The following is a 27,860-nucleotide window of genomic DNA, read 5'->3' as shown; positions in this document are numbered from 1 at the left end:
CAATAGCTTTGTAAACAAGCATTTTGGTTCCCTGCAAAATGTCCTGGTCCTCAAACACTCTGCACTTCAATCTGGAGAGAGCTGCGCTTGCAGAGCTCAGGCAATGCTGGATTTCGGCATCAATGTGTGGTGTGTATACAGCCTCTGTTACTCAGAGTCAAAACTGTAGTGACAGAATAACTTGAGAGTGACAACCCAAACTTCCAGTAAATTCTAAAAGGTGTACCGTATTTTTCGTCCTATAAGACGCACTTTTCCCCCTCCAAAAATGAAGGGGAAATGTGTGTGCCTCCTATGGGGCGAATGCAGGCTTTCGCTGAAGCCTGGAGAGCGAGAGGCATCGGTGCGCACCGACCCCTCTCGCTCTCCAGGCTTCAGGAAGCTATCCACAAGCCTTGCAAGCCCGGTGGGAGTTCCCGCGGGCTCGCAAGGCTTGCAGGCAGCAGCCTGCAGCCTGAAGCACGGGGTGCCCTCCGGAGGGCGCCCCATGCTTCACGCAGGTGTCCGTAAGCCTTGCGAATAGCAGCCTGTTCTGGGGGCTTGGGTCGGGGGAAGCTTGGGCTTCCCCCGCCCCAGCCCCGCGGCTGGGGGGGGAATATATTTTTTTTATTCATTTCCCCCCCAAAAATGAGGTTTGTCCTATGGGTCAGTGCGCCGAATAGGGTGAAAAATACGGCATTTTGCTATGATTCCTCATGGGTGTAAACTGACATCGCTCTAGACCTTTATCTATAGGGAAAACCCTATATACTTTTCATTGGAAATTAGTTCAGCTTTAAACTGGAAGTGCTCAATAAAGTCTGCAGTGGGTTTTGCCTCTATTTCTTTCTATATCTTTGTGCACAGCCTTTTTAGCGGGTGCCGTAACTCAGGATATACTCGGAGTCGAGAGTGGATTTCATGCTCTTCATTCAGCTCATAGTGGTGAGGAGGAATGGAAGTTCCCCCAGAATGTCTGCTTTATATAAATTATTTACACAATGGGCCCCATGTTATTGGCTAATTCCGGGATTCACCTGTAGGTCAATCAGGTTGAGGATTCACTTCCACCTGGAGCTGGATTGGGTGGCTCCTGTGGACCAATCAGACTGCTGCATTCTGGACCCTATTGTTCTAGGACCAATCAGACTGCTGCATTCTGAATCCTATTGTTCTAGGACCAATCAGACTGCTGCCTTTTGGATCCTATTCAACTCAGTACATAACACCATAACATCTCTTTTAAACCAGCAACAAAACTTTAAACATCTTAAGTGAGCTATTAACAGTTTCGTGCATGAATCAAGGTCTGAAAAACTGAGTAACCCAAAACATGTCCTGATTGTCTGACTGTTGTCTGGGGAATACTCCCTCCCGCTTGCAGTGACGCACGTTTGTTGTGATTTCTGACTTTCAGTGCTGTATAAGCTATTCTGAATAGAATGGAATAGTCCTTACAAATGCACATTAAGGGCTGTGGATTTTAACAGCCTTAAATTGTATTAAGTACAAATACAGGTATAAAGAACACAGGTAAGTATCAATACTCAACAAAGCCCACCGTAGTGAAATAGCGCACTTTCAAAGAATAGCACCATAAACACAGTGGCTGTCTAAGAGCCTAGCAGCATATTACCATCCCCTCCAACATGTTCCCATTAAAAATAGGAATGTCCTATTCAACAACAACAACAACAACTTTATTATTTATACCCTGCCCTATGACTTGGTTGACCCAGCCACTCTGGGTGACTTCCAACGTATATAAATACATTAGAAAACATTAAGCATTAAACAACTTTCCTACACAGGGCTGCCTCCAGATGGCTTGGGGGTCAGATAACTCCATTTCTCTGATGAAAATAGGGGCATTCTAAGGAAAAGCAGGACATTCCGTATCAAATCAGAAACTGGGGTGTCTTCTGTAAATCCAAGACTATCCCTGGAATATAGGGACTGAAAATAGGGCTTGAAAACAATTTTCTTCCATCTGCTATGGAACAGCTGACTCCACTACCTAGTATTTTATCTAGAATTTCCGATTGGCCAAAGTGATTTAAATTTACAAAGCAGGAGCGTGTGTTCTCAAGTTCCTTTAACTAGTGGCTAAGGGTGCAGCAATTTGCAAACCTGCACCCACGTGCTTCGTTTTGGGCCATGTTTGCGGCGCAGTTGCCTGGTGTGCTCTGCAAGCTGAAATTACATTCCAAGGATTAAAAAATAAAATAAAACCAGTTTGATCAAATGCTTGCGAGAGAAGGCACTGTTCCGAACCACTGCACTTATTTGGAGTCAGTCAGACTTCACTAAGTACACAGAAATGTGTATCCTACATTTCAACAGCTGAAACAAGAGGGCTACAGAAAAATGTAGGCGCAGCCATTTCCCCCACAGTCCTCTCTAATTAGATCCTTCTCTCTCCCCCCCGCCCCCCCAGCCAAAAAAAGTCTCAGAGACAAGCCTATGTCTAATCTCTCTCCAACCAGTCAGTACATGCACTTATCAGGAACCTTGGATCTGGTGAGTTGCCACTTTCACACTTTTCCTTCTCTGGGTGTGTGATGAAATTAAACCTGCATTTGAATTTAGCAGCTATAGTTTTTTTATTAAACAACCCCGTCACTTCAAGCTTTTGCACTTAAGAAGACAGGCTTCATTAAATGCATTAAAGGCAGCGGCAACTAAGGCCTTCAGGGTGGCTTATGAAATAAAAAAATTAAGGTCTCATATAATAAATGTTCATAAATGTACCAGTCAAACACGTACCACCTGTTTGAAGCAGCACAGGAAAATAGCCCTGAAAACCATTTTGACTCCCAAACTGACCAAATGATTTCTCTGCAAAGTCAAGGAAAATTGAAAAGCCTCCCCATTGTCTTTTCATTCACAAATCCTTGCCTTAAAGGTATGTCTGTGTATGAATAGGGTGAGCCTGTGACCTGGCTCGGGAACTAAGTATTTATCATTACAAAAGACTGGCCAGGCTCCCCAAGGTACCCAATCAAGTAAGCATTAACAGGTAACCTCCCAGACCGGAGGTAAACAACGCACTCAGATTTCTGTTGTAGACCGCCCTTTCTGTGCTGTAGGTATGATGTGTCTGGGGGTAGTCTTGGATTCCAGGGTGGGCAATTTAGAATGCCTATATAAGGGCGGGCACACCTTCGTTCAGGGTCCTCCTCCTTCTCCTGCGTTTGAAGGGGGCACCCTGTTGCAACAGTTCAATAAAGATCAGGCTTACTAGCTGCTTTGCTTCTCAATATTCTCTGGTTGGCCTCTGTTCTTTTCTCCGACCGATGGAGTACCTGCAAAGGGGTCTTGTGTCCCCCATAAGGGAATAAGGGCAGATTTTCGTTTATTACACATATGACAAAGTGTATATCAAATCATAACTGGAAGCAAGTTAGACGAAGTTTGAGTGACCAAAGCATACCCTGTACCACCCTTACAACAACCTTGCAAGGTAGGTCAGTATTATTATCCCCACATCGTGGTTGGGGCTGGGGAGGTTAAGGATGAGAATGAATGACTTACTTAAGCCCCCTGTCAAAACAAAAAAAAATTCCTTCCAGTAGCACCTTAAAGACCAACTAAGTTAGTTCTTGGTATGAGCTTTCGTGTGCATGCACACTTCTTCAGATATCTGTATCTGTAACTTAAGCCCCCTGGTGAGTTAATGGCAGAGACAAGCGTCAAAGGAAGGGGTCAGTGTCTTGCACTGTTTACTCAGACCTAAGTTCCATGGGTTAAACCACAGAGTCTAGGATTTGCTGATCAGAAGGTTGGCGGTTTGAATCCCCACGACGGGGTGAGCTCTCGTTGCTTGGTCCCTGCTCCTGCCAACCTAGCAATTCGAAAGCACGTCAAAGTGCAAGTAGATAAATAGGTACCACTCTGGCGGGCAGGTAAACGGCATTTCCGTTCACTGCTCTGGTTCGCCAGAAGCAGCTTAGTCATGCTGGCCACATGACCCGGAAGCTGTACACCGGCTCCCTCGGCCAATAAAGCGAGATCAGCGCCGCAACCCCAGAGTCAGCCACGACTGGACCTAATGGTCAGGGGTCCCCTTACCTTTACCTGTAAGTTCCACTGAGGGAGCTTATCTCTAGGTAAGTGTGCATATGATCTGTAGACACGATGGCATACCAGCTCTTTGCACCCCCTGGTTGCTAAGAAAATATTATTCTCTCTCATCCCCAAAGGCAGTGGCTTTCAAGCAGTGCGCCGTGGCACCCTGGGGTGCCTTGAATGATGGCCAGGGATGCCGCGGGAGGACAGGAGGAGAGAGGCCAGGAAGAAGAGGCGAGCATAGGAGCCAAATCCAGGGGGCCATGGGTGCTTGGGCACCCACAATCCTGAGGGCGAGTTGGCACCCATGGAGATGAGTCTGGCTGGTGAAGCATCACAGGTGTCTCCCCCTCCCTGTTGTCTCCCAGAACCAGAAGAGATGTGAACAGGGAGGAGGAGAGATTAGCGACACCCAGGCGCAGTCTCCGATTGTTGGGGGGAAGAAACCCTGGAGAGGAGTGGACTTAGACAGCTGTGGGGATGTGGAGATCTCCAGTCTCTTTTTATATATGGTGGTACCTCAGGTTAAGAACTTAATTCGTTCTGGAGGTCTGTTCTTAACCTGAAACTGTTCTTGTTATTGTGTTAGTGTTTTGTTGGAAGCTGCCCAGAGTGGCTGGGGAAACCCAGCCAGATGGGCGGGGTATAAATAATAAATTATTATTATTATTATTATTATTATTATTATTATTATTATCTTAACCTGAAGCACCACTTTAGCTAATGGGGCCTCCTGCTGCCGCTGCGCCAATGTTGCACAAATTCTGTTCTCATCCTGAAGCAAAGTTTTTAACCCGAGGTACTATTTCTGGGTTAGCGGAGTCTGTAACCTGAAGCATATGTAACCTGAAGCGTATGTAACCCGAGGTACCACTGTATATATATGTTTATTAGTTTTTTTAACATAACATTTTCAACATTAAACATACTTTTATACAATTTTTTTTATTTCCACCAATCACATCTGAAAATTTTACAATCTTTTCACTTAATTTACATTTCTTACTTTCACTATTACATTTAAATATCATAACTAATGTCTCTCTTCTTTCTGTCCTTTGCAATATTCCGTATATTTCTCCTTACAAAACTTCTTGCAGTCCTAGTAGCGTAATTTGTTCATTACAGTTGCTCTTCAAATAGTTCGTATATTTCTTCCAATCTTCTGTAAATCTCTGGTCCCGCAGGTTTCGAATCCTTCCTGTCAATTTTACTTGGTATTATGAGTGAGGATATTAATAGACAGGATGTTAAATTGTTTTTATACGCAACAACAGCAGCAAGAGTATTGTTGGCCCAGAAATGGAAGCAAGAAGAAATACCGACGAAAGAAGAATGGCAGACAAAATGAATGGACTAAGCAGAAAAGGATAAAGTGACAGGCAGATCTCCAGTCTCAGCATCCGCTTCATGGGGGCAAGACCTGCCAGAGATGAGCTACTGGGCTCATTAGGCCTAACACTCCTGTGCCGATTGTGTTTTGGCTAATAAAGAGTTAATTCCAACTTGCACCCTGGGATTTACTGCTGGCCATAGCTGTCAACTTACAGATTTGAAAATAAGGGACCAGCAGCCTTGAAAATAAGGGAACAGCAGCCAAAATAAGGGATTTTCCAAACACAGGTATGTTCAACTTCTGAGCCCCTCTGAGCCAAAGGCAGAAAGTCCAGCCAGCAGCCAAACGAAACCTCAAGCGGTGGTTCCCACAGCGCAGCAACCCGGCAAAGGGGATGCAGCAAGGAAAACCACCACCACCTCTCCGCTGGGAAGCGCTGAGCAAAGGCGAGTCCCCAGGCAACGCGGCCGATTTGATCGGCACAAGGCATGCAAGCTCCATCCCCCAGTCGTTCTTAGACTCCTTATTGGGTGAGCAACGCAGCCAAGCAACACAGTTGGAGCCTCCCTCCTCCCTGGCTAGCAGGGAGGGAGAGGAGCTGCTTCCTTTGAAACCCGGGAAATTTAAGAGACATCGTCAATAAGGGACAGCACCGGGACACGGCACTGGGATAAGGGACTTTCCCGTCAAATAAGAGACGGTTGACAGCTATGCTGCTGGCTCGCTCCTGCAGCATCAGGGGCTGGTGCTGGGTGCATGTGTGGTCTTCTTTTGCGGTTGCCAAGTTGCACACCCCACCCCACCCTTTTGTCACCTGCTTTGCCGCAGTCACCAACCCAGTATCCTCCACATGTTTCGACCATAGCTCCCATCAGCCTCCTGCCACCCCTGGTTGGCAAGGGCTGTTTTACAGACTGATCAGATGATGAAGAGATGAGAGGGGGCGATTGTATACCCATCGTTCGCCAGCCTTAAAGCCTCTCAGCTAACAAGCAGCAGAAGCCATGGGCCTGATCAGCGCCACCTGCTGCTTTGCAGCAGCAGCAACAACAACATTAAAATAAAAACGCCCCTTTGACTTTGCTTCTACTTGGGGGTTGCTTGTGACTTATATGACCAATCTCATGGCTGGCACATTCCCACTAAATAGGAGTTTATTTGGCAACATTCATGATTGTTTGGTGCGTTTGGTACCGACATTAACCTTCCATTGCACTATGGAATGTATTTTGTACCACTCGTTCTTTTTTAAGCTTTCTGTGATTAGGATGGCTATTATTTTTCTAGCTTGCAATTTTATTCTTCCTGCCTTTATGGCTGTGATTGCTTCTAGCTTGATGTTTTGTTTGTTTGTGGGGGGGAATGGGGGGGGATCAAAATAAAATAAAGATACCCAGACACAGCAGCCAATTGTGTGTAAGGAATAGAGGCTTCTAAAAATGACTTTGGAGGCCAGATATGGAATATGTGCCAGTCCTGCTTTAAAACTATAATTCAGTCACCTTTGGAATAGTGGGTCCAGATGTGGCTACCCACCTAAAAAAGCTGGGAAAGGCACCAGAAAGGTAAATTATAACTATAAAGGCACTGGAATACATCTCTCTCTCTCTCTCTCTCTCTCTCTCTCTCTCTCTCTCTCTCTCTCTCTCTCACACACACACACACACACACACACACACACAGGAGGATGCCTAAAACACTTGGAACACTTTAATTTAGAAAAACAGTTGATTAACATGGCAATCCTATACCAGCCCCATTGAACTCAGTGAAGTTTGCTTTTGATAAGATTTCTCTATCTAGATCTATACAGTGGCACCTTGGATCTTAAAACTTAATCCGTTCCGGAAGTCCATTCCAAAACCAAAGCGTTCCAAAACCAAGGCGCGCTTTCCCACAGAGAGTAATGCAAAATGGATTAATCCATTCCAGACTTTTAAAAACAACCCCCAAAACAGCAATTTAACATGAATTTTACTATCTAACGAGACCATTGATCCATAAATCGAAAGCAATAAACAATGTACTGCAGTCACACAATCAGTCAGTAGCTGAACTGGGTTCCACACAGTCACAAAAACGAAACAAAAAGAGCCGTAAAAACAAAAACGCAAAATAAATAGCAAAGACAGACAGACCTCAGCGTAACACTCAAAATGGAGCATGTTCAGCTTCTGAAAAAAGTTCGCAAACCGGAACACTTACTTCTGGTTTTGCAGTGTTTGAGTTTCAAGTTGTTTGAGTACCAAGGTGTTTGAGAAACAAGGTGCCACTGTATCTAGGACTGCACAGTAAGGGGGGAAAGGTAGGGCAGTGTTCAAAATCTTGAATGATGCAGAAAGAGCACACACATTTCTCCCTTACCCATAGTACACAGAGTTGGGACCACCTAATTAAATGTGTCAGCACTAGGTTCAGATAAAGGAGAGCAAAAAGAAAGCAGTTCTCCACACAACTCATAATTACAGATTTCACGGCCACAAGGGATAATGGAAGCTATTCACTTAGATAGCATCAAAACTGAATCGGACCAATTCATGGCGGCTTGGAGAGCCAAATGGAGGTCCCATGTTCACAGGCAGTACACCTTGAAGTAACAACGGATGTTTCCATCCAGCCTGGTGTTTAAGCTTTGCAAAAATATCCAGCGGGCCCACAACTGGGGAAAGAATCGTGGATTTGATGGGTCTCTGGGCCAAGACAACAGAGGGCTTGTTATGTCTCATTCACATCAATACATTTTCACTGGGTAACACAAAAGGAACCCTTTTTTTTTTTTTTTTTTTTGGCCAAAGGATGTGCACTTCACTTTGCCTAACGTCCTGGGTGGTATAACACTGGTTTCTAGAGTTATGACTCATTGTATTCTGGGCTCTGAAGATCAGGAAGGTTGCCTCCCTTTGCATGTTAAATTATGCTGGAGGACTCCCTGGTCCTGAATGGGGTAACTGTGCCTCTGAAGGACCAGGTGCACAGCCTGGGAGTCATTTTGGAGGCACAGGTCAATCCTGTGTCCAGGGCAGCTGTTTACCAGCTCCATCTGGTACACAGGCTGAGACCCTACCTGCCCGCAGACTGTCTTGCCAGAGTGGTGCATGCTCTGGTTATCTCCCTCTTGGACTACTGCAATGCTCACTATATGGGACTACCTTTGAAGGTGAGCTGGAAACTGCAATTAATCCAGAATACAGCAGCTAGACTGGTGACTGGGAGCGGCTGCTGAGACCACATAACACCGATCTTGAAAGATCTATACTGGCTCCCAGTATGTTTCCGAGCACAATTCAAAGTGTTGGTGCTGACCTTTAAAGCCCTAAACAGCCTCGGTCCAGTATACCTGAAGGAGCATCTCCACCCACATTGTTCTGCCCGGACACTGAGATCCAGCGCCGAGTGCCTTCTGGCGGTTCCCTCTCTGCAAGAAGCCAAGTTACAGGGAACCAGGCAGAGGGCCTTCTCGGTAGTGGCGCCCGCCCTGTGGAACACCCTCCCACCAGTTGTCAAAGAAATAAACAACTATCGGACTTTTAGAAGACATCTGAAGGCAGCCCTGTTTGGGGAAGCTTTTAACGTTTAATAAACTACTGTAGTTTGATATTTTGTTGGAAGCTGCCCAGAGTGACTGGGGAAACCTAGCCAGATGGGTGGGGTATAAATAATAAATTAGTAGTAGTAGTAGTAGTAGTATACTAATTTTTAATATATTTATTTTTATGTGTTCTCTTCCATTGTAACCTGGAAAAATGAATGAAAACAATCCAACACAACCATTGTCGTTAGGATGCACAGCACCTGAGGCAAAGCCGAAATGGTACCCCTTCCTTTGTTATTGACCTTCAGTTCTCATAAGCCTCAGCTGGCATGGGAACATTGACCATCTCTGGAGAAGAGAGTCACAAAACCCTCTTCTCGTGGCAGCAGCATGCTCAAGTTTTCTTGGCATGGCTGGTTTGAGATACCGGTAATATGGGATACAGACTCTGCAGCAATACAACAGGGCCGGATGCGACAGTTTTGCTGTTTTTGAAGCACCTGTATATTAACAAGAACTGTCTCCAGCATCTCATGTCAAGCTATGCAGATTACTGATTCAAAGTAACACCTAAAATGTCCTTCCTAAAGAGAAAGGAACCAAGAAAATGTAGCAAAATCTGTAATTTAAACAACTTCATTTTGAATGGTCCACAGTCATAATTGTACTCTGTGTTTTTAATTTGAATTTTTTTTTATGTTACAGAAATATAAAATAAAAGCAAGAGTGTTGTTGTTTTAAAAAAGAAAAGCACACTCCCATCTCTAATCCCCTTGACTATCAAGCAAAGGGAAGAGCAAGACACTGGGAGACTATAGGAATTGGACTACAATGGTACCTTGGCTTTCGAACGTCTCCATTAATGAACATTTTGGTTTTTGAACGCTATAAACCCAGAACTAAATGCTTTGGTATTCAAACACGCCTCAGAAGTCGAACAATGCCAGGCAGTTTCTGTTGAGTGCAAGCCTAGCTGTTGGCTATTGAGTTTTCAGTTTTTGAACATTTCAGAACTTGAATGGTCTTCCGAAATGGATTACGGTCAAAAACAGAGGTACCACTGTATTTCTGTTGCATAGAGGGTAGCATTTTGCTGTGAGATTTGGAAAATACACGCACGGATCTCTTTTGGTGTCAGAGTAAAGTGAAGCGAATCCAGAAAAGAAGTGATGCTTCGGTCATTTGGGGGAAATGCTTTAAAATTGTTGTTGTTTATATTGTATCATAAGTAGCGTTTAAGCAAAAGGGGGGGAGAGAAATTATCTGCCCCCAGAAGCTTGCATTCTACATTTCAATAACGGAGGGCAAAAAAGGGGTAGAGGAAGGAAGGAAAAGATAATAGTGACAAATTACTGAGCAGTATAGGATTGGAAGAGTTAAGTATAACAAGGGATGAGCAAATGCCAGGACGAACAGGGTAAAGTAAACACAGCCTGTCAAGTTATTAGTCACTTCACTGATATAATTATTGCGATCATGCTCTTTTGTTTTCCACATGTGCTGAATTGATTTTGTTTAAAATAAAAGTTCTGCAATCAAATGCATACAACTTGCAGACCAATCATGTAGTCAATAACCTAGCTTTTCAAAGTCATGTAATTAAATGTTTCTCCTTTTGTACACACATGCTGCACCCTCTTTTGTGATGAAGTGCGTTGAAATCATGGCAGTCTCTGAGAGGACCACCCAGAGTCAAATGGAGGAATGCTTTCACACAACTGACAGCCTCTGGGCTGCTGTTTTTTCATGTTCCTTTCAATCTGTCATTCATAAAACAATAGATTCCTGTACTGGTGGCAAAGTTCAGTTTTCTGCTTATTCATGCTGTTGACAAAAAAAAAAAAAAAACCACCAAAACCCTACATCAAGATTAGGGGAGGGGCATTTTTCCAAGGAGTACATGAATGGGGTAAGATTAGCCAGCTACTAATTTATTTTCTGAAGTTAGCCCACAGCTGTACTCTTCAGAATTGCAAACAAAGGCCACACTTCAGCAAATCCACAAACTGCTAGTCAGTGTTTTGCACATGACGGTGTTGATATGTTGGAGAGGCCCAAAAGATGTTAGCAGATAATATGGCCTGTCGCTTTTCTCAGTTTCTGTAAGACCTCCCTTCTGGTCTTATTGGCTTAGCCCATACATTATCAGCGTGGTTCTGTTGATCCGCTGTTCTGTTGATACCACTGCATTGCTATCCCCTAATTTTATGTTTATATTAATTAAAGAAGTTAAGTGTATTCTTGTCTGCTAAGAGCAAGGGTGCAGAAATCTCTTTTTTTATATAATATTTTTTTATTAATTTTGACATATAAATTATAAAATGTATCACAAAGCTTATCACTTATACAATCTTTTTGGACTTCCATCAGCACCTCTGATGATCCACCATTTTAACCACTTCTTATGCATTTCTTAACTTTATATTGCCTTTACATCTCTCAACAAATCATCCTCCCCCTTATCCATTTTTAGAATACTTCTAATAATACTCCTCACAAAACTTCTTGCAACCCTACAAACGTCGTCTGTTCTTCACCATTACTTTTCAAATAGTCCGTAAATTTACTCCAGTCTTCCGTGAATTTCTGGTCTCGCCGGTTTCGAATCCTTCCTGTTAGTTTATATAATTCTGCATAGTCCATTAACTTCATCCTCCATTCTTCAATCGACGGTAACTCTTCTTGCTTCCAAGGGGTTTGGAAATCTCTTGTCCTCCAGTTGTAGTACAGCAACATCTGGAGCAGCAGAAATTCCTCATCCTTTGCAAAGAGCAGCAAGATAGTTCTGTGCTGATGGATAGCTGAGTTGGTTAGAACGTGGTGCTGATAATGCCAAGGTTGTAGCTTCAATCCAACTGCATATTCCTGCATTGCAGGGGTTTGGACTAGATGATGTTCAGGGTTCCTTCCACCCTTCCAACTATGATTCTATGAATAGTCTTTAGCTTATTCAGACTTGGGGCCTGTCTTTTATCAAAACGTGTACATAGTACCCACTTTTAAGATTTTTGCCACTGCATTTGCTTGTCTCTCCCCAACTTTTCTTTCTTTAAGAACACCCTAAAGAAAAGGAATGGGAGGTGATGCAGTTGACATGCTTCACTGTAGACCACATCCCAACTCACAAACTGAAAACTTGTGTTCTAACTTCATCAGTTCCCCAGGAAAGGAGGAAGGAAGGAAGGAAGGAAGGAAGGAAGGAAGGAAGGAAGGAAGGAAGGAAGGAAGGAAGGAAGGAAGGAAGGAAAGCTTCTGCTCAACTCAGAGCTACCTTCCAAAAGTTTCCTTTTGGAATATGGGATGTAATCCACTGGGAGCAGTCAAATACAACATTCCTTGTTTTGCTAGAGTGGACATGCAAGGAAACGTTTGGTCCAGCCAGTTAAAACTTCCTGTTCCTCCTGGTCTGGAGCATCCTTGCTTGCATGTGACTAGTGGGCGGGCCAGGAAAGTATTAGAACCCAATTCAATCTGGACATGCCAGATTGAATTGCATTTGTCTTAAGAAACTCACACAAATTTGCAACTAGTTTTCTGCTGTGTAAAGGGGAATGCACTCTGCTAAGTAAAGGAAGTTAGGAAGGATATTAATAAACAATATATCCTCTCCTGCCACCCTGAACATTCCCACATGGAACTGCCATTGTGGTATACATATGTGATTTCCGAAAGAAATGAGCTTAAAGTATAAGCTCATTTGGAAATCTAAAGATTTCATTCATACAGAACACTCTGAGAAATAAAGCCTGGAATTGATTAGAAGCCGCAGCATTCATTATGATGTTTGATGCCACGAAAAACAGAGAGAAATGGCTTATGCCCTTGGTCCTGATCTTGCGAAGAGTTGCTGTGTTCCATCGGCCTGGGTGTCTCTGCTGGACTGTACCACGACCAACTGCAAGAGGGGCCCAAAGGTCTGAATGATCTCTCTTGCTAAAAATCAATAACACAAAACCTCCCACTGCGGATGTGTGCCTGGTCTACTCACACATCATGTCAGGGAGAAGGCCAAGATCCTGTGGATGTCAGCTCCTAGACCTTGGGGTATAGATAAAGCGTGGAGTGGAGCTGTTGTTGTTGTTTAGCAGTTAAAATGCTGGAATGCCTGCATCTCAGTACCTGTGTGGCATTTTGTCACAATGCCCAAAGAGTTTTGGTCTAGGGAGACTGAAAGGCAATCTTTGGCAGCAGCGATTCGACTAGAAAATCACAGCTTTCTTACTTCCCGGATTACCAGCTGACAACGAGAGCGTGCTGAGTACTTTGGCGGCAGAACAGCAAGCACTGACGCGAGGGTTCATGTGTGTGATGGAGAATCCCAAGTGAATCCCAGCTTTTACCTGACTCAACCTCCTGCCACTTTCTTGTCCAGAGATGTCGAAGCACCTCCCCTGATCTACTGGAAAGTGATTACGCTGGGATGTAAAACCCTGTTGAATAACAGTAATAATAATGACAAGCCACACAGTGGTGTTTTTTTCTTTTAAAAAAAAGACACAAGGCATGCTCACATCCTGCCATGTCCTCCTGTCGTCTCCTGTGATAATAACAAAAATAACAAACTTGCATTAAGGTTGCCTGTCAGGGAAGAGTGCCAGTTTTTTTGCCCTTGAATATTTACACTTCAGTTTTACTTGCATACCTCAGCTTTTCAGTTCTGGGGCAGGAGCTTTCAACACTTGATGTGCTTCCTTAATTGCCCATCTATCAGCCAAGTTCACAGACAATAGGTGGGAGATGATAAATGAAGCAGAAAGACAGCAGAAAGACTACAAAATGAGCCTTCCCACCAGGTGGCAAGCAAAACCAAGATATATTGGAATAGGCACCGTTTATTTATCTTATTAATTCAATTTCTAAGCCATCCTTCGTCAACTGTGATCACAGGGCAGCCTTAAAACAATAACTTTCCATAAAATAACATGAAAGCAATAACTAAAAGTAAGTCAACTTAGCTATACCAGAAAACAGACCTCTATCAATCTATAGCTGGCCAGGTCAAATCGACTTCTTCCAAAATCCCAGGTGAAAAGGTACGGCTTCAACTGGCACCAAATTGACAGTGGTCCCATTTGTACCTCCAAGGGAAAGGAGTTTGATAAATTAGGTGCCACCACAGAGAAAGCCCTATCTCATGTCTTCACACACTGGCAGGACATCAAGAAGGGCTTCCCCTGCAGATCTTTATATATGTGGGCAGGCTGCTATAGGAAGAGATGCTATTTCAAGTATTTGGTTCCTAAGTCACTTAGGGCTTTGTAAGTTAACAATGAATTGGGCTCAAGAGCATACAAGGTGTGACCGGAATGTTCAGTGAATGGTCACAGAAATCGGACAGCGAGAAATATTTGAACACACATATCTTACAGGCCTTCAAAGTAGGCCCCCTCTGATACAATGCAGCATTGACAATGTTCATAGAACTGTTGAAAACTTCTGGAGAAGTCCTCTTTTTGTACTGCTTTCAGTTCCCTCATCACAGCAGCTGCTTGGATGTGTGAAATGTTGGAAAATCTGTGCCCTTTCAGTGCAGATTTCAGTTTTGGAAAAGAAAGAAATCCGGTGGGGCCAGATTGGGAGAATATGGAGGGTGGGACAACCCAGTAACCTCAGCAACAATTTCACGTGAAATATGCAATTCTTCCGCCATCCTTCAGATGGACAAACACCGATCCCGCATCAATAACTCACGAACTCTGTTGTCATTTGCCGCCGTTCTGCTCGTCAATGGTCTGCCAGACTGAGGGTCATCTTCAGTGGTTTGCCCCCCTTCACGGAAACACTTAAAGCACTCATACACTGTCTTTCGAGTCACAACTTCATCTCTATACACAATTGTGAGCATTTCGTGGGTTTCTGATGTTGATTGTATGTTCGAAAATTTCTCGCTGTCCAATTTCTGTGACCATTCACCAAACTTTCTGGTAATATCTTGTAAAAACGATCAGTACAGATCCTGCAGAATCCATGCTATATAACTCTGATGAGGAGAACCACTCAAAATTCTGCCAGTTGCCAATTCTGAACTGCTGTTGTTATTAATTTAATTTTTTTATCTCCCCCCCCCCACTTTCACAGAAATTTTTAAATGTTTTCTCTGTGCAAATGGCACATAAAATCTGACTAATAATTACTGAAACCCTGTATGGCAGGCCAAGTTATTATTATTATTAGTAGTAGTACCCTGCCAATCTGACTAGGTTGCCCCAGCCACTCTGGGTGGCTTCCAATGCATATAAAAACATGACACGTTATGTAATTACATAATTAATTCCAAAATAACTTAATCCACATATTGGTGATGCTGGGACTTTTAAGGCAATTTGCACTCTGAACCCAAAAACTGTTGTTGAAAACATGTTCCATTGACATCAATTAGACTAATTTCCAAATTACCATTCTGGAAGCCAGAAAGCAATGCCATTATGTTGAATGGGGATAAATGAGTTTTCATTAAAAATCTGGATTATTTTAGTTCACATTGAACTGCTTGTTAGTATATGATCACCATTAAGGCACATGAGTAACATTGTCTGATTACAAGCATTCATGTATTAGAATACTGTACTGATCTTATGATCCATTGCATTTGAATCCCTCTCTTTGGATCTTTTGAATTCAGTACTCTCAACTTCCAGTTTAGTCAAACAGTGTGTTTCCTCTCTCCTCACGTCAGGTCAAACAAGAACAAACAATAAACCTCAATCCTAAATACAATTGCTGTCCAATCCAGCACCAATTTTGCTCCTGAACTCAGTGAAACTTACTCCCAACTAAATGGGCACAGGGTTGCAGTTTAAGGCTATTGTACCATCAATTCTACATTTGTATGAAAACTGATGTACAAATCCACAATGCTTTTAGCGCACTCTGCTGTCTGTTGTCATGAGTGCCACACATTTGTTTTACCTTCCTTGCCCTAAGCTACTGAAGGCAATGGGACCCTTTATATGTCCAGCTGTCCTTTGTCAACAACAAATTGTCGCTGTTTTTTGTGTTGAATATATGCTATATGGTAATTTATGGACCTAATAGGTATCTAACACCATTTGCACACACAGAATAAAGGCATCCTATACAGTGGTACCTCGGGTTAAGAACTTAATTCGTTCTGGGGGTCCATTCTTAACCTGAAACTGTTCTTAACCTGAGGTACCACTTTAGCTAATGGGGCCTCCTGCTGCCGCCACACGATTTCTGTTCTCATCCAGAAGCAAAGTTCTTAACCCGAGGTACTATTTCTTGGTTAGCGGAGTCTGTAACCTGAAGCGTCTGTAACCCGAGGTACCACTGTGTATAGAAATGAGCAAACCAGTGATATTTTAGGGAGCGGGCTAGCAGGTGGGGCCCATTATTTACATCACGGGAGCCTAAACAACACAAAACGCCGTTGCTGTATGTAGGTTTTATTTTATTTGTTGTTTTTTATCTTATATTTTGGAAATTTACATCCAGGTTTTTTTCCCTTAACTTTTTTGGGGGCCCCCAAGAGAGTGGGGCCCTAAGCTATAGTGTATACATAAATCCAGCACTGTAAGGTGGCCATCCAACCTGTGGACCGTGTTGCATAGAATCATAGCATTGTTGACTTGGAAGGGATCCCAAGGGAAGGATCATCTAGTCCAGACATAGGCAAACTCGGCCCTCCAGATGTTTTGGGACTACAATTCCCATCATTCCTAGCTAACAGGACCAGTGGTCATGGATGATGGGCATTGTAGTCTCAAAACATCTGGAGGGCCGAGTTTGTCTATGCTTGATCTAGTCCGACCCCTCCATCCAATCTTGAAACCATGCTTTGCAAAAAGTGCTAGTAGATTTTACTGCTGCACCATTTTTTCTTGGAGGCGGAGCCACACTCTGCTCTTGATTGATACGGCTCTCATTTCTGCCTCAAAGTGTTGTTGTTTAGTTGTTTAGTCGTGTCCGACTCTTCGTGACCCCCTGGACCAGAGCATGCCAGGCACTCCTGTCTTCCACTGCGTCCCGCAGTTTGATCAAACTCATGCTGGTAGCTTCGAGAACACTGTCCAACCATCTCGTCCTCTGTTGTCCCCTTCTCCTGGTCAAAGTCTTGGAGCCTCAGCTTCACGATCTGTCCTTCCAGTGAGCACTCAGGGCTGATTTCCTGAAAAATGGAGAGGTTTGATCTTCTTGCAGTCCATGGGACTCTCAAGAGTCTCCTCCAGCACCATAATTCAAAAGCATCCATTCTTCGATGATCAGCCTTCTTTATGGTCCAGCTCTCACTTCCATACATCACTACTGGGAAAACCATAGCTTTTACTATACGGACCTTTGTTGGCAAGGTGATGTCTCTGCTTTTTAAGATGCTGTCTAGGTTTGTCATTGCTTTTCTCCCAAGAAGCAGGCGTCTTTTGCATATTTTTTTTAAAAAAAACCACACACAAAACAGGCCTCTGAGTAGGAACGAGGAAGTGTCGTCTCTATGGACGGCCGCCTCTACACTTTCGTACTTCTACAGTCACGGAAGTAGCCGACCGCTTCTAAAGGGACGGCTTCCCTCCTGGAGCATGCGCACACGGCTTCAAGAAGCCAAGCCTTGTGTGGGCAGGTAAGGTTCCTTTTTCCGGGTCCTATTGATGTCTTGGGCGCCTCTCACTTTTGCAGAAGGGCTGAAAGCGGCTGGCAGAGGCAAGTCCGCCTTTCCCCTGGAGCTTGATCGGGGCTGGAGTATTGCTTGTTGGGTTTTGTGGTTGTTTCTGCTGCTATACATATTTTGCATCTTTTTTAAAAAAAATTAAAAATCTCATGCTTTTATTTTATTTTATTTTTTAACTCATTCTTCTATTTGATATTAAAATTTTGTGCCTTTATTTCTTTTAACTACTTATAACGTGGCAGTTGCTCCATTTTGTGGACTTTTCGATGCGTTCTGCTTATTGTTTGTGACTGCTTTGCTTTTGTAATCGGGTAATTTTTTTCCCGTGTCGTAAGCTGCTTTGAGCATGGCCTGAATTATACGAATAAAATGATGATCTACCGGTTTGGTAAGCGCAAAACAAGCATTTGCTTTCAGATCTGCCTGTTAGAACAAATGCTAGGAAAGGTCTCGTTTCAAGGTGCAATCTCACACCCACTTCTACCTGAAAGTCCCACTGAATCAGGGTGGATTTGATTTAAAGCAAATCGATTTAAATGACGATTTAAATCATGATTTAAATCACTAGTCAGTAAGACTTGATTTGAAATCATTTTATTTTTTTACAGAAAGGCATTCCTGCCGGTATAATCTTAATATTTACAACCAGATGAAGGTTTTCTTTGTGGAACAATAACTTTTCAGAGTAGTTTTTACAGTTATAACAAAAACGACTGATTTGGTTATACTGTTAGAAATACATAGACAGATAATTATGAAATTATTGTGAGATATAGTAAGTTAACTGCTTATATATATACAACTTTTCTGCTGTACTTTATTGGAAGGAGAAAAATAATCATTTCCTTAATAACAATTTAAACAATTTATTTCACTAATACAATAACGCTATAGCATATGTATCCATGTTTGTTAACTGATGTGGTTAAACATTTTTTTAAAAAAACTTAGACTGATTTTCAGCAAACCTGAAAAACTTAAAACAAATCCTTATTTCCTGTACTATAATGTAACTTAAATAGAAAGCTATCTTTAGAAAAATATTTTCCACCAAAAGCATTTTATTTTTAAAATCCAATTTCAATTTTAAAATATCAGTTTTTAAAAAATCATTTATTTTTATCTACCCTGCATTGAATTCAGTTTCAGAAGTACGTAGCTATGCATAGAACTGTATTGTTGGTGACTAGGAAATTTATTAGGGACGCGGGGTGGCGCTGTAGGTTAAACCACAGAGCCTAGGACTTGCTGATCAGAAGGTCGGCGGTTCAAATCCCTGTGACGGGGTGAGCTCCTGTTGCTAGGTCCCTGCTCCTGCCAACCTAGCAGTTCGAAAGCACGTCAAAGTGCAAGTAGATAAATAGGTACCGCTCCTGTGGGAAGGTAAACGGCGTTTCCGTGCACTGCTCTGGTTCGCCAGAAGCGGCTTAGTCATGCTGGCCACATGACCCGGAAGCTGTACACCGGCTCCCTTGGCCAATAAAGCGAGATGAGCGCTGCAACCCCAGGGTCGGTCACGACTGGACCTAATGGTCAGGGGTCCCTTTACTTTACTTACTTAGGAAATTTATTGGTGCATGAGGCATTGAGGACTTTACCAGACACATGAAGTTGGCAGATGGTCCAGAATTATGGGACCAACACCTGCTGCCTATTCCCCTGGTTGGTAGCTAGCAATCCTTTTGGCTACCTTTATGATTCCACCTGGGGACGCAGGTGGCGCTGTGGGTTAAAGCCTCAGCGCCTAGGACTTGCCGATCGAAAGGTCGGCGGTTCGAATCCCTGCGGCGGGGTGCGCTCCCGCTGCTCGGTCCCAGCGCCTGCCAACCTAGCAGTTCGAAAGCACCTTCGGGTGCAAGTAGATAAATAGGGACCGCTTACCAGCGGGAAGGTAAACGGCGTTTCCGTGTGCGGCTCTGGCTCGCCAGAGCAGCGATGTCACGCTGGCCACGTGACCCGGAAGTGTCTCCGGACAGCGCTGGCCCCTGGCCTCTTAAGTGAGATGGGCGCACAACCCCAGAGTCTGTCAAGACTGGCCCGTACGGGCAGGGGTACCTTTACCTTTACCTATGATTCCACCTCCTTCCTTATCATTATTATCATGGGGGCTGTTTTTACAGCTGGAACTTGCTGCAACTCTGTTCCTGCACCTCTCAAGTGGGCGCCATTGCCATTATAAGAGAAGAAGGGAATGGATACAAAAGCTTATGGGTTATGCAGAAATGGCGAAACTTACTGAACAAATACGAAATCAAGATAACGAACTTTTTAGAAAAGAATGGAAATAGTTTATTGAATATTTGCAGATAAATTGTAAACACAGAAAATTAGCAGGATTAATATAATAACCTTCAGTTTTGTAAGAGTATATATTTACTTTAGATTATTAAACGAGCAAGCTAAATGGATATGAAGAAGATATTTAAAAAATGATTTTAAGGAACCGCAGAAAGAGGAGGAAGTCAAATTTTGAAACGTTAAATTGACTGTAAAACTAATGAAATGTATAAATTGGAAAAAATTAAAAATTAAAAAGAGAAGAGAAGGTGAGTTCCAGTTCATGGTGAGTTCCAGCTCCACTTTTGATAGAAAAATCATTCTTATTTCAATTTAACCATTCCAGGTTTCCGTCTCTGAATCCGGCCATGGAATCTTCTGCTCCTGAAGGGGAGAAACCCGCACTCTCTGCCGCGATGAGGGCAAAGATAGAGCGGAATCGCCAGCGGGCACTGATGCTGAGGCAAGCAAGGCTGGCGACTAGGCCCTACCCTCCTACCGGCGAAGGTTCGCTTGGCACTGCAATGTAATACACGATGGACAGGTCCAGGTAGCATGTGCAGGTTAGCCTCCAGCTGGTAAGAGAGGCATGTGGATAGGGAAGAGGGAAATCTTAGAATTTTGGGATGGAAAGGGACCCCCAAAGCTCATCTAGTCAAACCCCACCTGCAGTGGAGGGTTGATGTTGTGACCAAAGAGCAAATTCTCATGCTTTTCGACGTTGGGCTTGCCTCTGAAGCTTCTGTAGTCTGAGCCAGTTGTGCAATTTAGGGCAGTTCGTAAAAAACTTTAAATAAAAAAAAAAGCCTGCTCCAAAGGTCTTATCTTACTACATTATATAGCTAGATCTGAAATTTCATGCACATCAGTTAATATCTTGACCCTGCTCCACTGAATTGAAATTTCAGCCTTCACAACATAGGAAAACGGCCAAGAAAACAGCTATTTTCTTGAAATTTCAGACCTTTGGAGCAGGCATTTTCAAAAAAAAAGTTTTTTATGAACCGCCCTGTCGTGCATATGGCTAGCAAATGTATACAGGAAAGTAAAAGGCACATTACGATGGGAAGTTGTGGGTTTCCTTTGTGGCTGTGTGATGCTGAAGTCTGTGAGCTCCTGAAGGAGGCTAATGTAGTGTTCCTTAAAAACATCCAGGCAAGAAGGGAAAGCCTTCAATCTGTAATGCTACAAAGCAGAAAGGTGGTTGCCACCAGCTATGGAGTTATGGTCCAGGGATAGAAAATACCTGGGGTGATCCTTGATGTTGACAACCCAAAAGAAGACTTTTCAGAGACCTCAGGCCCATCTTCCTCGTTAGTTCTAGCAATCTGATCCTCCGCCTTCTTAAAAGTGAATGGGGATCTCTTAAATGTATAGAGAGCCAGTGTGGTATTGTCAGACTAGGATCTAGGATAGGTCTTTGGACTACAATTCCCATCATCCCTGACTACTGGTCCTGCTAGCGATGGATGATGGGAGCTGTAGTCCAAAAAACCAACAACCTGTTGGATACCCAAGTTTGGGAAATCCTGATCTAGGAGACCAGAATTCAAACCCCAAGTGACCTTGAAGCTTGGCCTTGGGTCAGTGACCAACCCTCAGCCTGACCTACCTCACAGGGTTGTTGTCAGGATAATATAGAGAGAGGGAGAACCAGGTATTCCACCTTGGATGAAATATAGGATATAATAGGATATTAAAGCAATGCAATAATAATGTATTGGATTTCAATAGATACTCCTTTGTGGGGGGATTGTGGGCTGTTTCTTAACATGTGAGCAAGGTTAGACATGGCTGCCTCACCTACCAATATACTTTATTACATTAGTGTCAGGTACTGATTGCAAAGTTTATTTTTGTGGTTTGTCTCCGCAGGCAGTTCCAAAGTGAAAGCACCTCCAAAGATAATCGATACCGGGGGAGGATTCTTTCTTGAAGAGGAGGAGGAAGAGGAAAACAAAGCAGAGAAAGTTGTGCATCTCCCTGGTAAATATGGCAGTGAGGAAACTGCTGCTGTTGTAGTTAGTGGAAGGTGCCATGATAGAGGAAAATGGAAACTGAACCAAAAGCAAAATTCCTTGCTTGCAGACATAAAAATATTTGTCTGAAAGGCTGGTACAAGCACACATTGCAATGTGTTCTTCTAAAAGACCTGATGAACATTACAGTGGTACCTTGGGTTACAGACGCTTCAGGTTACAGACGCCTCAGGTTACAGACTGTTAACCCAGAAGTAGTACCTTGGGTTAAGATCTTTGCTTCAGGAAGCAATCGTGCGGCGGCAGCAGGAGACCCCATTACCTAAAGTGGTACCTCGGGTTAAGAACAGTTTCAGTTTAAGAACAGACCTCCAGAACAAATTAAGTACTTAACCCGAGGTACCACTGTATTGTGCATCAGTTCATAATTATCTAACAGTCTGGTCTCACAGGGCTGGGAATGTAAAGAACGTTAAAAGGAATATGAAGGCTGCATGCATAAATACTATATTTAGCTATTTAGCTGCAGGACAGAGAGTCAGAAGTCCTTTTATTCCTCTTTCTTTCTTTCTTTCTTTCTTTCTTTCTTTCTTTCTTTCTTCAGGTTTTCCTTTTTCTTGTCTTTTCTCCTTTCTGCCTTTGTTCTTTTTTAGACTAAGTAGCTGTTTTATATCAGTACATTATAAAAAGATACTTTGTAATGGGTATTTTTTGTGTAGCTCTGAATAAATATCAATAAATAAATTTAAAATTAAAAAAAAAAAATTTGCTATCTTGAATGCACTTTAACAGCTTACGCCCTGTTGTTGTTTATTCTTTTTTTTTAAACAGGGCCTGTGTTAGAATTTGATTACATTATTTGTGAAGAATGTGGTAAAGAATTCATGGATTCCTACCTCATGAACCACTTTGATCTAGCAACATGCGATAATTGCAGGTATATAGCAAATAATGAAAGGGGGGAAAATGGCTTGTATGCAATGCTGTGGCCAGCAGGATTCTACTGACCTTTAGCACCCTGAATGGCTTTAGCCCTGTGTACCTGAAGGAGCATCTCCACCCCCATCATTCAGCCCGGACACTGAGATCCAGCACCGAGGGCCTTCTGGTGGTTCCCTCAATGCGAGAAGTGAAGCTACAGGGAACCAGGCAGAGGGCCTTCTCGGTAGTGGCACCTGCCCTGTGGAACGCCTTCCCATCAAATGTCAAGGAGATAAGTTACTATGCAACCTTTAGAAGACATCTGAAGGCAGCCTTGTATTGGAAAGCTTCTAATGTCTGATGTTTCACTGTGTTGTTTTGTATTCTGTTGTAAGCTACCCAGGGTGGCTGGGGAACCCAGTCAGATGGGCAGGGTGCAAGTAATTGAATTATTATTATTATTATTATTATTATTATTATTATTATTACTGGCAAAGCGGCACTCACCTTTTTTCTCATTCTCCCCGCAAAACTGCTCTAGAGCAGGTTTTCCCAAACTTGAGTTTCCAGCTGTCTTTGGACTACAACTCCCATCATCCCTAGCTAGCCGGGCCAGTGGTCAAGGATGATGGGAAGTGTAGTCCCCTAAAAGCTGGAGACCTGTTGGATCCTCCAACTCTCTGGAGCTGATTTGGAGAGTGCACAGAACAGCTAGAGGGGACAGAAAGTGGAAACTCCATTGCGCACATGGAAATATTTTGTGCCAGTGGAGCCACAGCTTGGGCGGTGGCTCAATGCCCTCAATATTTCATATTTTGTGTTCGTAGTTTTGTGTGGTAAAAATTATTCTTGTTTCAATATAAATGTTCTTTGATAAACTTCATTTCAGCAAAGTATGATGAAGTTTGTTAAAGGTCGTATGTTTCAGCTGAGCAAACGGGCACCTAAATTTTCACGCTAACATGAGCTGCCCGATGTAAAGGCGTGTACAGGGTTTGTGAAGCACATGCTCAAGTCTTGCGTGGAATGAAATGGTATTTGAATGTAGCCCAATATTATGTATGTTTACCTGGATGGAATACACACTATGCCCAGTGCAGACCATAATAATAATAATACAGTGGTACCTTGGTTTATGAACGTAATCTGTTCCGGAAGTCCCTTCTTAAACCAAAACGTTCTTAAACCAAGGCATGCTTTCCCATAGCAGTGGGGGAATCAATTTACAAATCGAACACACTCAACAGGAAGCAGAACATGTTCTTATTCCAAGGCACCGTTCACAAACCAAAACACCTACTTCCGGATTTGCGGCGTTCTTAATCCAAGTTGTTCATAAACTAAGATGTTCTTAAACCAAGGTACCACTGTAATTAATAATAACAATAATAATAATTTATTACTTATACCCTGTCCATACCCTAATAAGTGGATTAGGGATTAAGATTGTGTCCAAAATTGCTGAACTTTGCCTGGATAATTGCTGCTTCGGTGCAGTTACTGAGCAACTAGAACCAGGAATGCCTTTTAACTATGAGATGCGATTCATGGCTGGCTTAAGTTTTGTGGGCTGCAATTCTAGGCACACTTAGGACAGTGAGCCACATTAAAATACAGTGGTACCTCGGGTTAAGTACTTAATTCGTTCTGGAGGTCCGTACTTAACCTGAAACTGTTCTTAACCTGAAGCACCACTTTAGCTAATGGGGCCTCCTGCTGCTGCCGCGCTGCCACCGCACATTTTCCTTTCTCACCCTGAAGCAAAGTTCTTAACCTGAAGTACTGTTTCTGGTTACAGATAGGTAGCCGTGTTGGTCTGCCATAGTCAAAACAAAAAAAATTCCTTCTGAAGAAGTGTGCATGCACACGAAAGCTCATACCAAGAACTAACTTAGTTGGTCTTTAAGGTGCTACTGGAAGGAATTTTACTATTTCTGGGTTAGTGGAGTCTGTAACCTGAAGCGTATGTAACCTGAAGCGTATGTAACCCGAGGTACCACTGTAGTAGGATTTACTTGTGTGTGTTTATGTATAGGACTGAAGGGAGAGGGCCATGGCTCAGTGAGAGAGACCACTCTTTGCTCTCAGAAGGTCTTGGCTTCATGCCCGAGCATCTCCTGGCAGAGCAGGGGAACTGCTTCTAGTCAATGTAAGCAATAAAGATCTCGTGGTCCGGGGGACTAACTCTGTGTAACGCACCTTCCCATATCAGATTGCTGACGGACTGCTTTACAGCTCAGAAAATAGCAGCTCATAGATAATAACGGTCTTAGTTTCACTGAATGGGACCTTGTTTCAGAGATGTTGAAGAAAAGCATAAACTCATAACAAGGAGTGAAGCCAAGCAAGAATATCTTCTGAAAGACTGCGATTTAGACAAGAGAGAACCGGTGCTAAGATTTATCCTGAAGAAAAACCCTCATAATCCGCGATGGGGTGACATGAAACTTTACTTAAAGCTACAGGTACTGAGCTTTCTTCAATGATGTGTGATCTCTCTATATAAAAAAACACCCAGTTTTTATTTGCAGTAGTGAAGACAAAAGGCTGCCCTCATGCTCTGGTCCTCAAACTGAGGGAAGAACAAGCTGTGAGGCGCTGGAGCTAATTCAGCTTTTTTTTTGCCTTAGTGCCCAGGCACTGGGGGCAGAGGGAGTGTGGAGGAACAAAATGCATTGGCTCACTGGAGTGAAATTGCCAATTCTCCTGCCAAAGAGCTGAGGCAGTTTCACCCCAGCGCCTCGTGGGACTGGGCCCAACGCAGCTCGTTCCTCACTTCGCTTTTCAACATCACAGTGTTTGGCTGGTGATACATCACGATGTTGAAAAGCTGCTATCGCCAAGCCCTATTCTGAACACTTAGGGACGCGGGTGGCGCTGTGGGTTAAACCACAGAGCCTTGGGCTTGCCGATCAGAAGGTCGGCGGTTCGAATCCCCGCCACGGGGTGAGCTCCCGTTGCTTGGTCCCTGCTCCTGCCAACCTAGCAGTTTGAAAGCACGTCAAAGTGCAAGTAGATAAATAGGTACTGCTCCGGTGGGAAGGTAAACAGCATTTCCATGCGCTGCTCTGGTTCGCCAGAAGCGGCTTAGTCATGCTGGCCACATGACACGGAGGCTGTATGCGGGCTCCCTCGGCCAGTAAAGCAAGATGAACGCCGCAACCCCAGAGTCGGCCACGACTGGACCTAATGGTCAGGGGTCCCTTTACCTTTACCTATTCTGAACACTTGTGTACATTCCACAGCATCCCCTCCTTTACATGCAGGAATCCCTTCTACACGTTAATTCAGAAGGGCAGCGTTGTTATAAATGCCTTTGCTGGATACAGGTTATGTATCTAGTTTATTAAATGTCACACTACTTCTGTACCAACATGAATAAAACAAATGAGGTGGGTATCTGCATAGTTTTGTGTCCCATTTTTATAGTGTGGAGGGAACCAGAGGAATTCCCTTGGAACAGATCCATGCAGGCTTGAGGCCTACACTTGAGGCCTCTGGGAGTAGACCACAGTGCGCTGCAACAGAGATCAAACTCTGAGACTGGTTTTTTGTTTGTTCAAATGTCTTATTCTACAGGTGATCAAGCGTTCTCTTGAAATCTGGGGTAGCGAAGAAGCGTTAGAGGAAGCGAAGGAAAACAGACAAGACAACAGAGAGAAGATGAAACAAAAGAAGTTTGATAAGAAAGTTAAAGGTGAGTGTGAATTGAGCGTTCTCTTGACTACCCCAGCCCACAAACCTACCAGTTAAACAACAGGTGTCTTCATCTTCTAGCACATTGAACGGCTTCCTGGGTACTTGTACAACGCGGGTGGCGCTGTCGTCTAATCCACTGAGCCTCTTGGGCTTGCGGATCAGAAGGTCGGCAGTTTGAATCCCCGCAATGGAGTGAGCTCCCATTGCCCTGTCCCAGCTCCTGCCAACCTAGCAGTTTGAAAGCACACCAGTGGAAGTAGATAAATAGGTACCACTGTGGCGGAAAGGTAAACAGCGTTTCCGTTCGCTCTGGTTCCCATCACAGTGTCCCGTTGAGCCAGAAGCTGTTTAGTCCTGCTGGCCATATGATCCGGAAAGCTATCTGTGGAAAAATGCCAGCTCCCTCGGCCTGAAAGCAAGATGAGTGCCATACCCCAGTCACCTTTAACTGGGCTTAACCATCCAGGGGTCCTTTACCTTTTTACCTATGGTGGGGGGAGGGAGTTAGTCCCATCTATGGGATAGTTTCTCTGTAGTTTGGTCCTCTGAAATATTTCAGTTTGGTATAATTGTTTTGGAACTTCCAATGTTGGGAAGACTTCTGCAGTTTTTCTGCTCTTACAAATCCTGGACTACAATATACAAATCAGGGATCGTGGCTGAAAGCTGGAGCCCATCTCCAGGACACAAAAGAAAAACGTGGGGGCTTCTGGTCTGCCTTGAATAATTTTCTTCTTCATTTTGTATTAGAACTGCGCCGAGCTGTAAGGAGTAGCGTATGGAAAAAAGATACAAGCGTTCATCAACATGACTACGGAGATGAAGAAATGATAGATGAGGACCTTTACAAGAAAACCTGCACGACGTGTGGTCATGAATTAACATATGAAAAAATGTAGTATGTTCTTAGTGTTACATTAAAATGTACCTTTTGTAATATTTTTTAATCCAACGAACTAAGTGCTCAGCGACTTTTTTTACACGCAGCCTTCCTCATCCACAATTGAAATGCAATGTTAAAAATCTGATTTCATGGGAGAACTGTGCAGCCTGCTGAATCATGCGAGTATTGAATTGTATTGTGTATCACTGCTAATAAAATAAAATAAATGAAAACAATGGTATTCTCGTCCCTTTTTTATCTTTCATTGCACCACATTATCTTCAGTAATTCCTGCTGGATATTCTAATAGTGTGATACTAAGTGTGAAGACTTCCACTGGGTGTACATCCCAATAGCATTTTGTTCACTTAGGACAAAAGATGCTATTGAAGTAATTTACTAGGGCTTGGTAATGCTCTACAAAAGTTGGAAGTACAGGAAGTGGCCCTCCTTAAATTATGCACGTGTATGGTTTTGTAGTTTTGCTGGGTAGAGGAAAAGCCAGCGGACCCCTTCCCTTAACCACTTGAGATCTTATTTAGCCAGCAGTCCTTAGCACACTT

General features: G+C 43.4%; 1 protein-coding gene across 3 annotated transcripts; it reads left to right on the top strand.

Moving 5' to 3' along the window:
• Nucleotides 1-13,196: 13,196 nt before the first annotated feature.
• Nucleotides 13,197-27,533, top strand: XPA (XPA, DNA damage recognition and repair factor). Of its 3 annotated transcripts, none has more exons than XM_081894713.1 (7): nt 13,197-13,216; nt 20,162-20,322; nt 21,691-21,801; nt 22,626-22,731; nt 25,015-25,180; nt 26,295-26,412; nt 27,165-27,533. In XM_081894713.1, coding segments are annotated over exons 1-7 (813 nt in total). In that variant the 5' UTR covers nt 13,197-13,214; the 3' UTR covers nt 27,314-27,533. The 3 variants fall into 3 exon arrangements, with proteins under 3 accessions (XP_081750839.1, XP_081750837.1, XP_081750838.1); XM_081894711.1 differs by lacking the exon at nt 13,197-13,216 and adding an exon at nt 17,508-17,631; XM_081894712.1 differs by lacking the exon at nt 13,197-13,216 and adding an exon at nt 19,118-19,200.
• The last annotated feature ends 327 nt before the right edge of the window (nt 27,534-27,860 follow it).

The sequence above is a fragment of the Podarcis melisellensis genome (assembly GCF_964234715.1).
Source record: "Podarcis melisellensis genome assembly, chromosome: 17".
Lineage (NCBI taxonomy): Eukaryota > Metazoa > Chordata > Lepidosauria > Squamata > Lacertidae > Podarcis > Podarcis melisellensis.
Note: the sequence above shows the minus strand (reverse complement) of the source record. Positions and strands in the feature narration are given on the sequence as shown.

Bases quoted from the DNA above. Each gene is read 5' to 3' on its own strand.
- XPA (XM_081894711.1), top strand. From the start codon at position 17,519: ATGTCTTGGGCGCCTCTCACTTTTGCAGAAGGGCTGAAAGCGGCTGGC. The intron at 17,632-20,161 runs GTTGTTTCTGCT...TAACCATTCCAG, and splicing joins ATTGCTTGTTGGGTTTTGTG to GTTTCCGTCTCTGAATCCGG. The intron at 21,802-22,625 runs GTAAATATGGCA...TTTTTTAAACAG, and splicing joins GAAAGTTGTGCATCTCCCTG to GGCCTGTGTTAGAATTTGAT.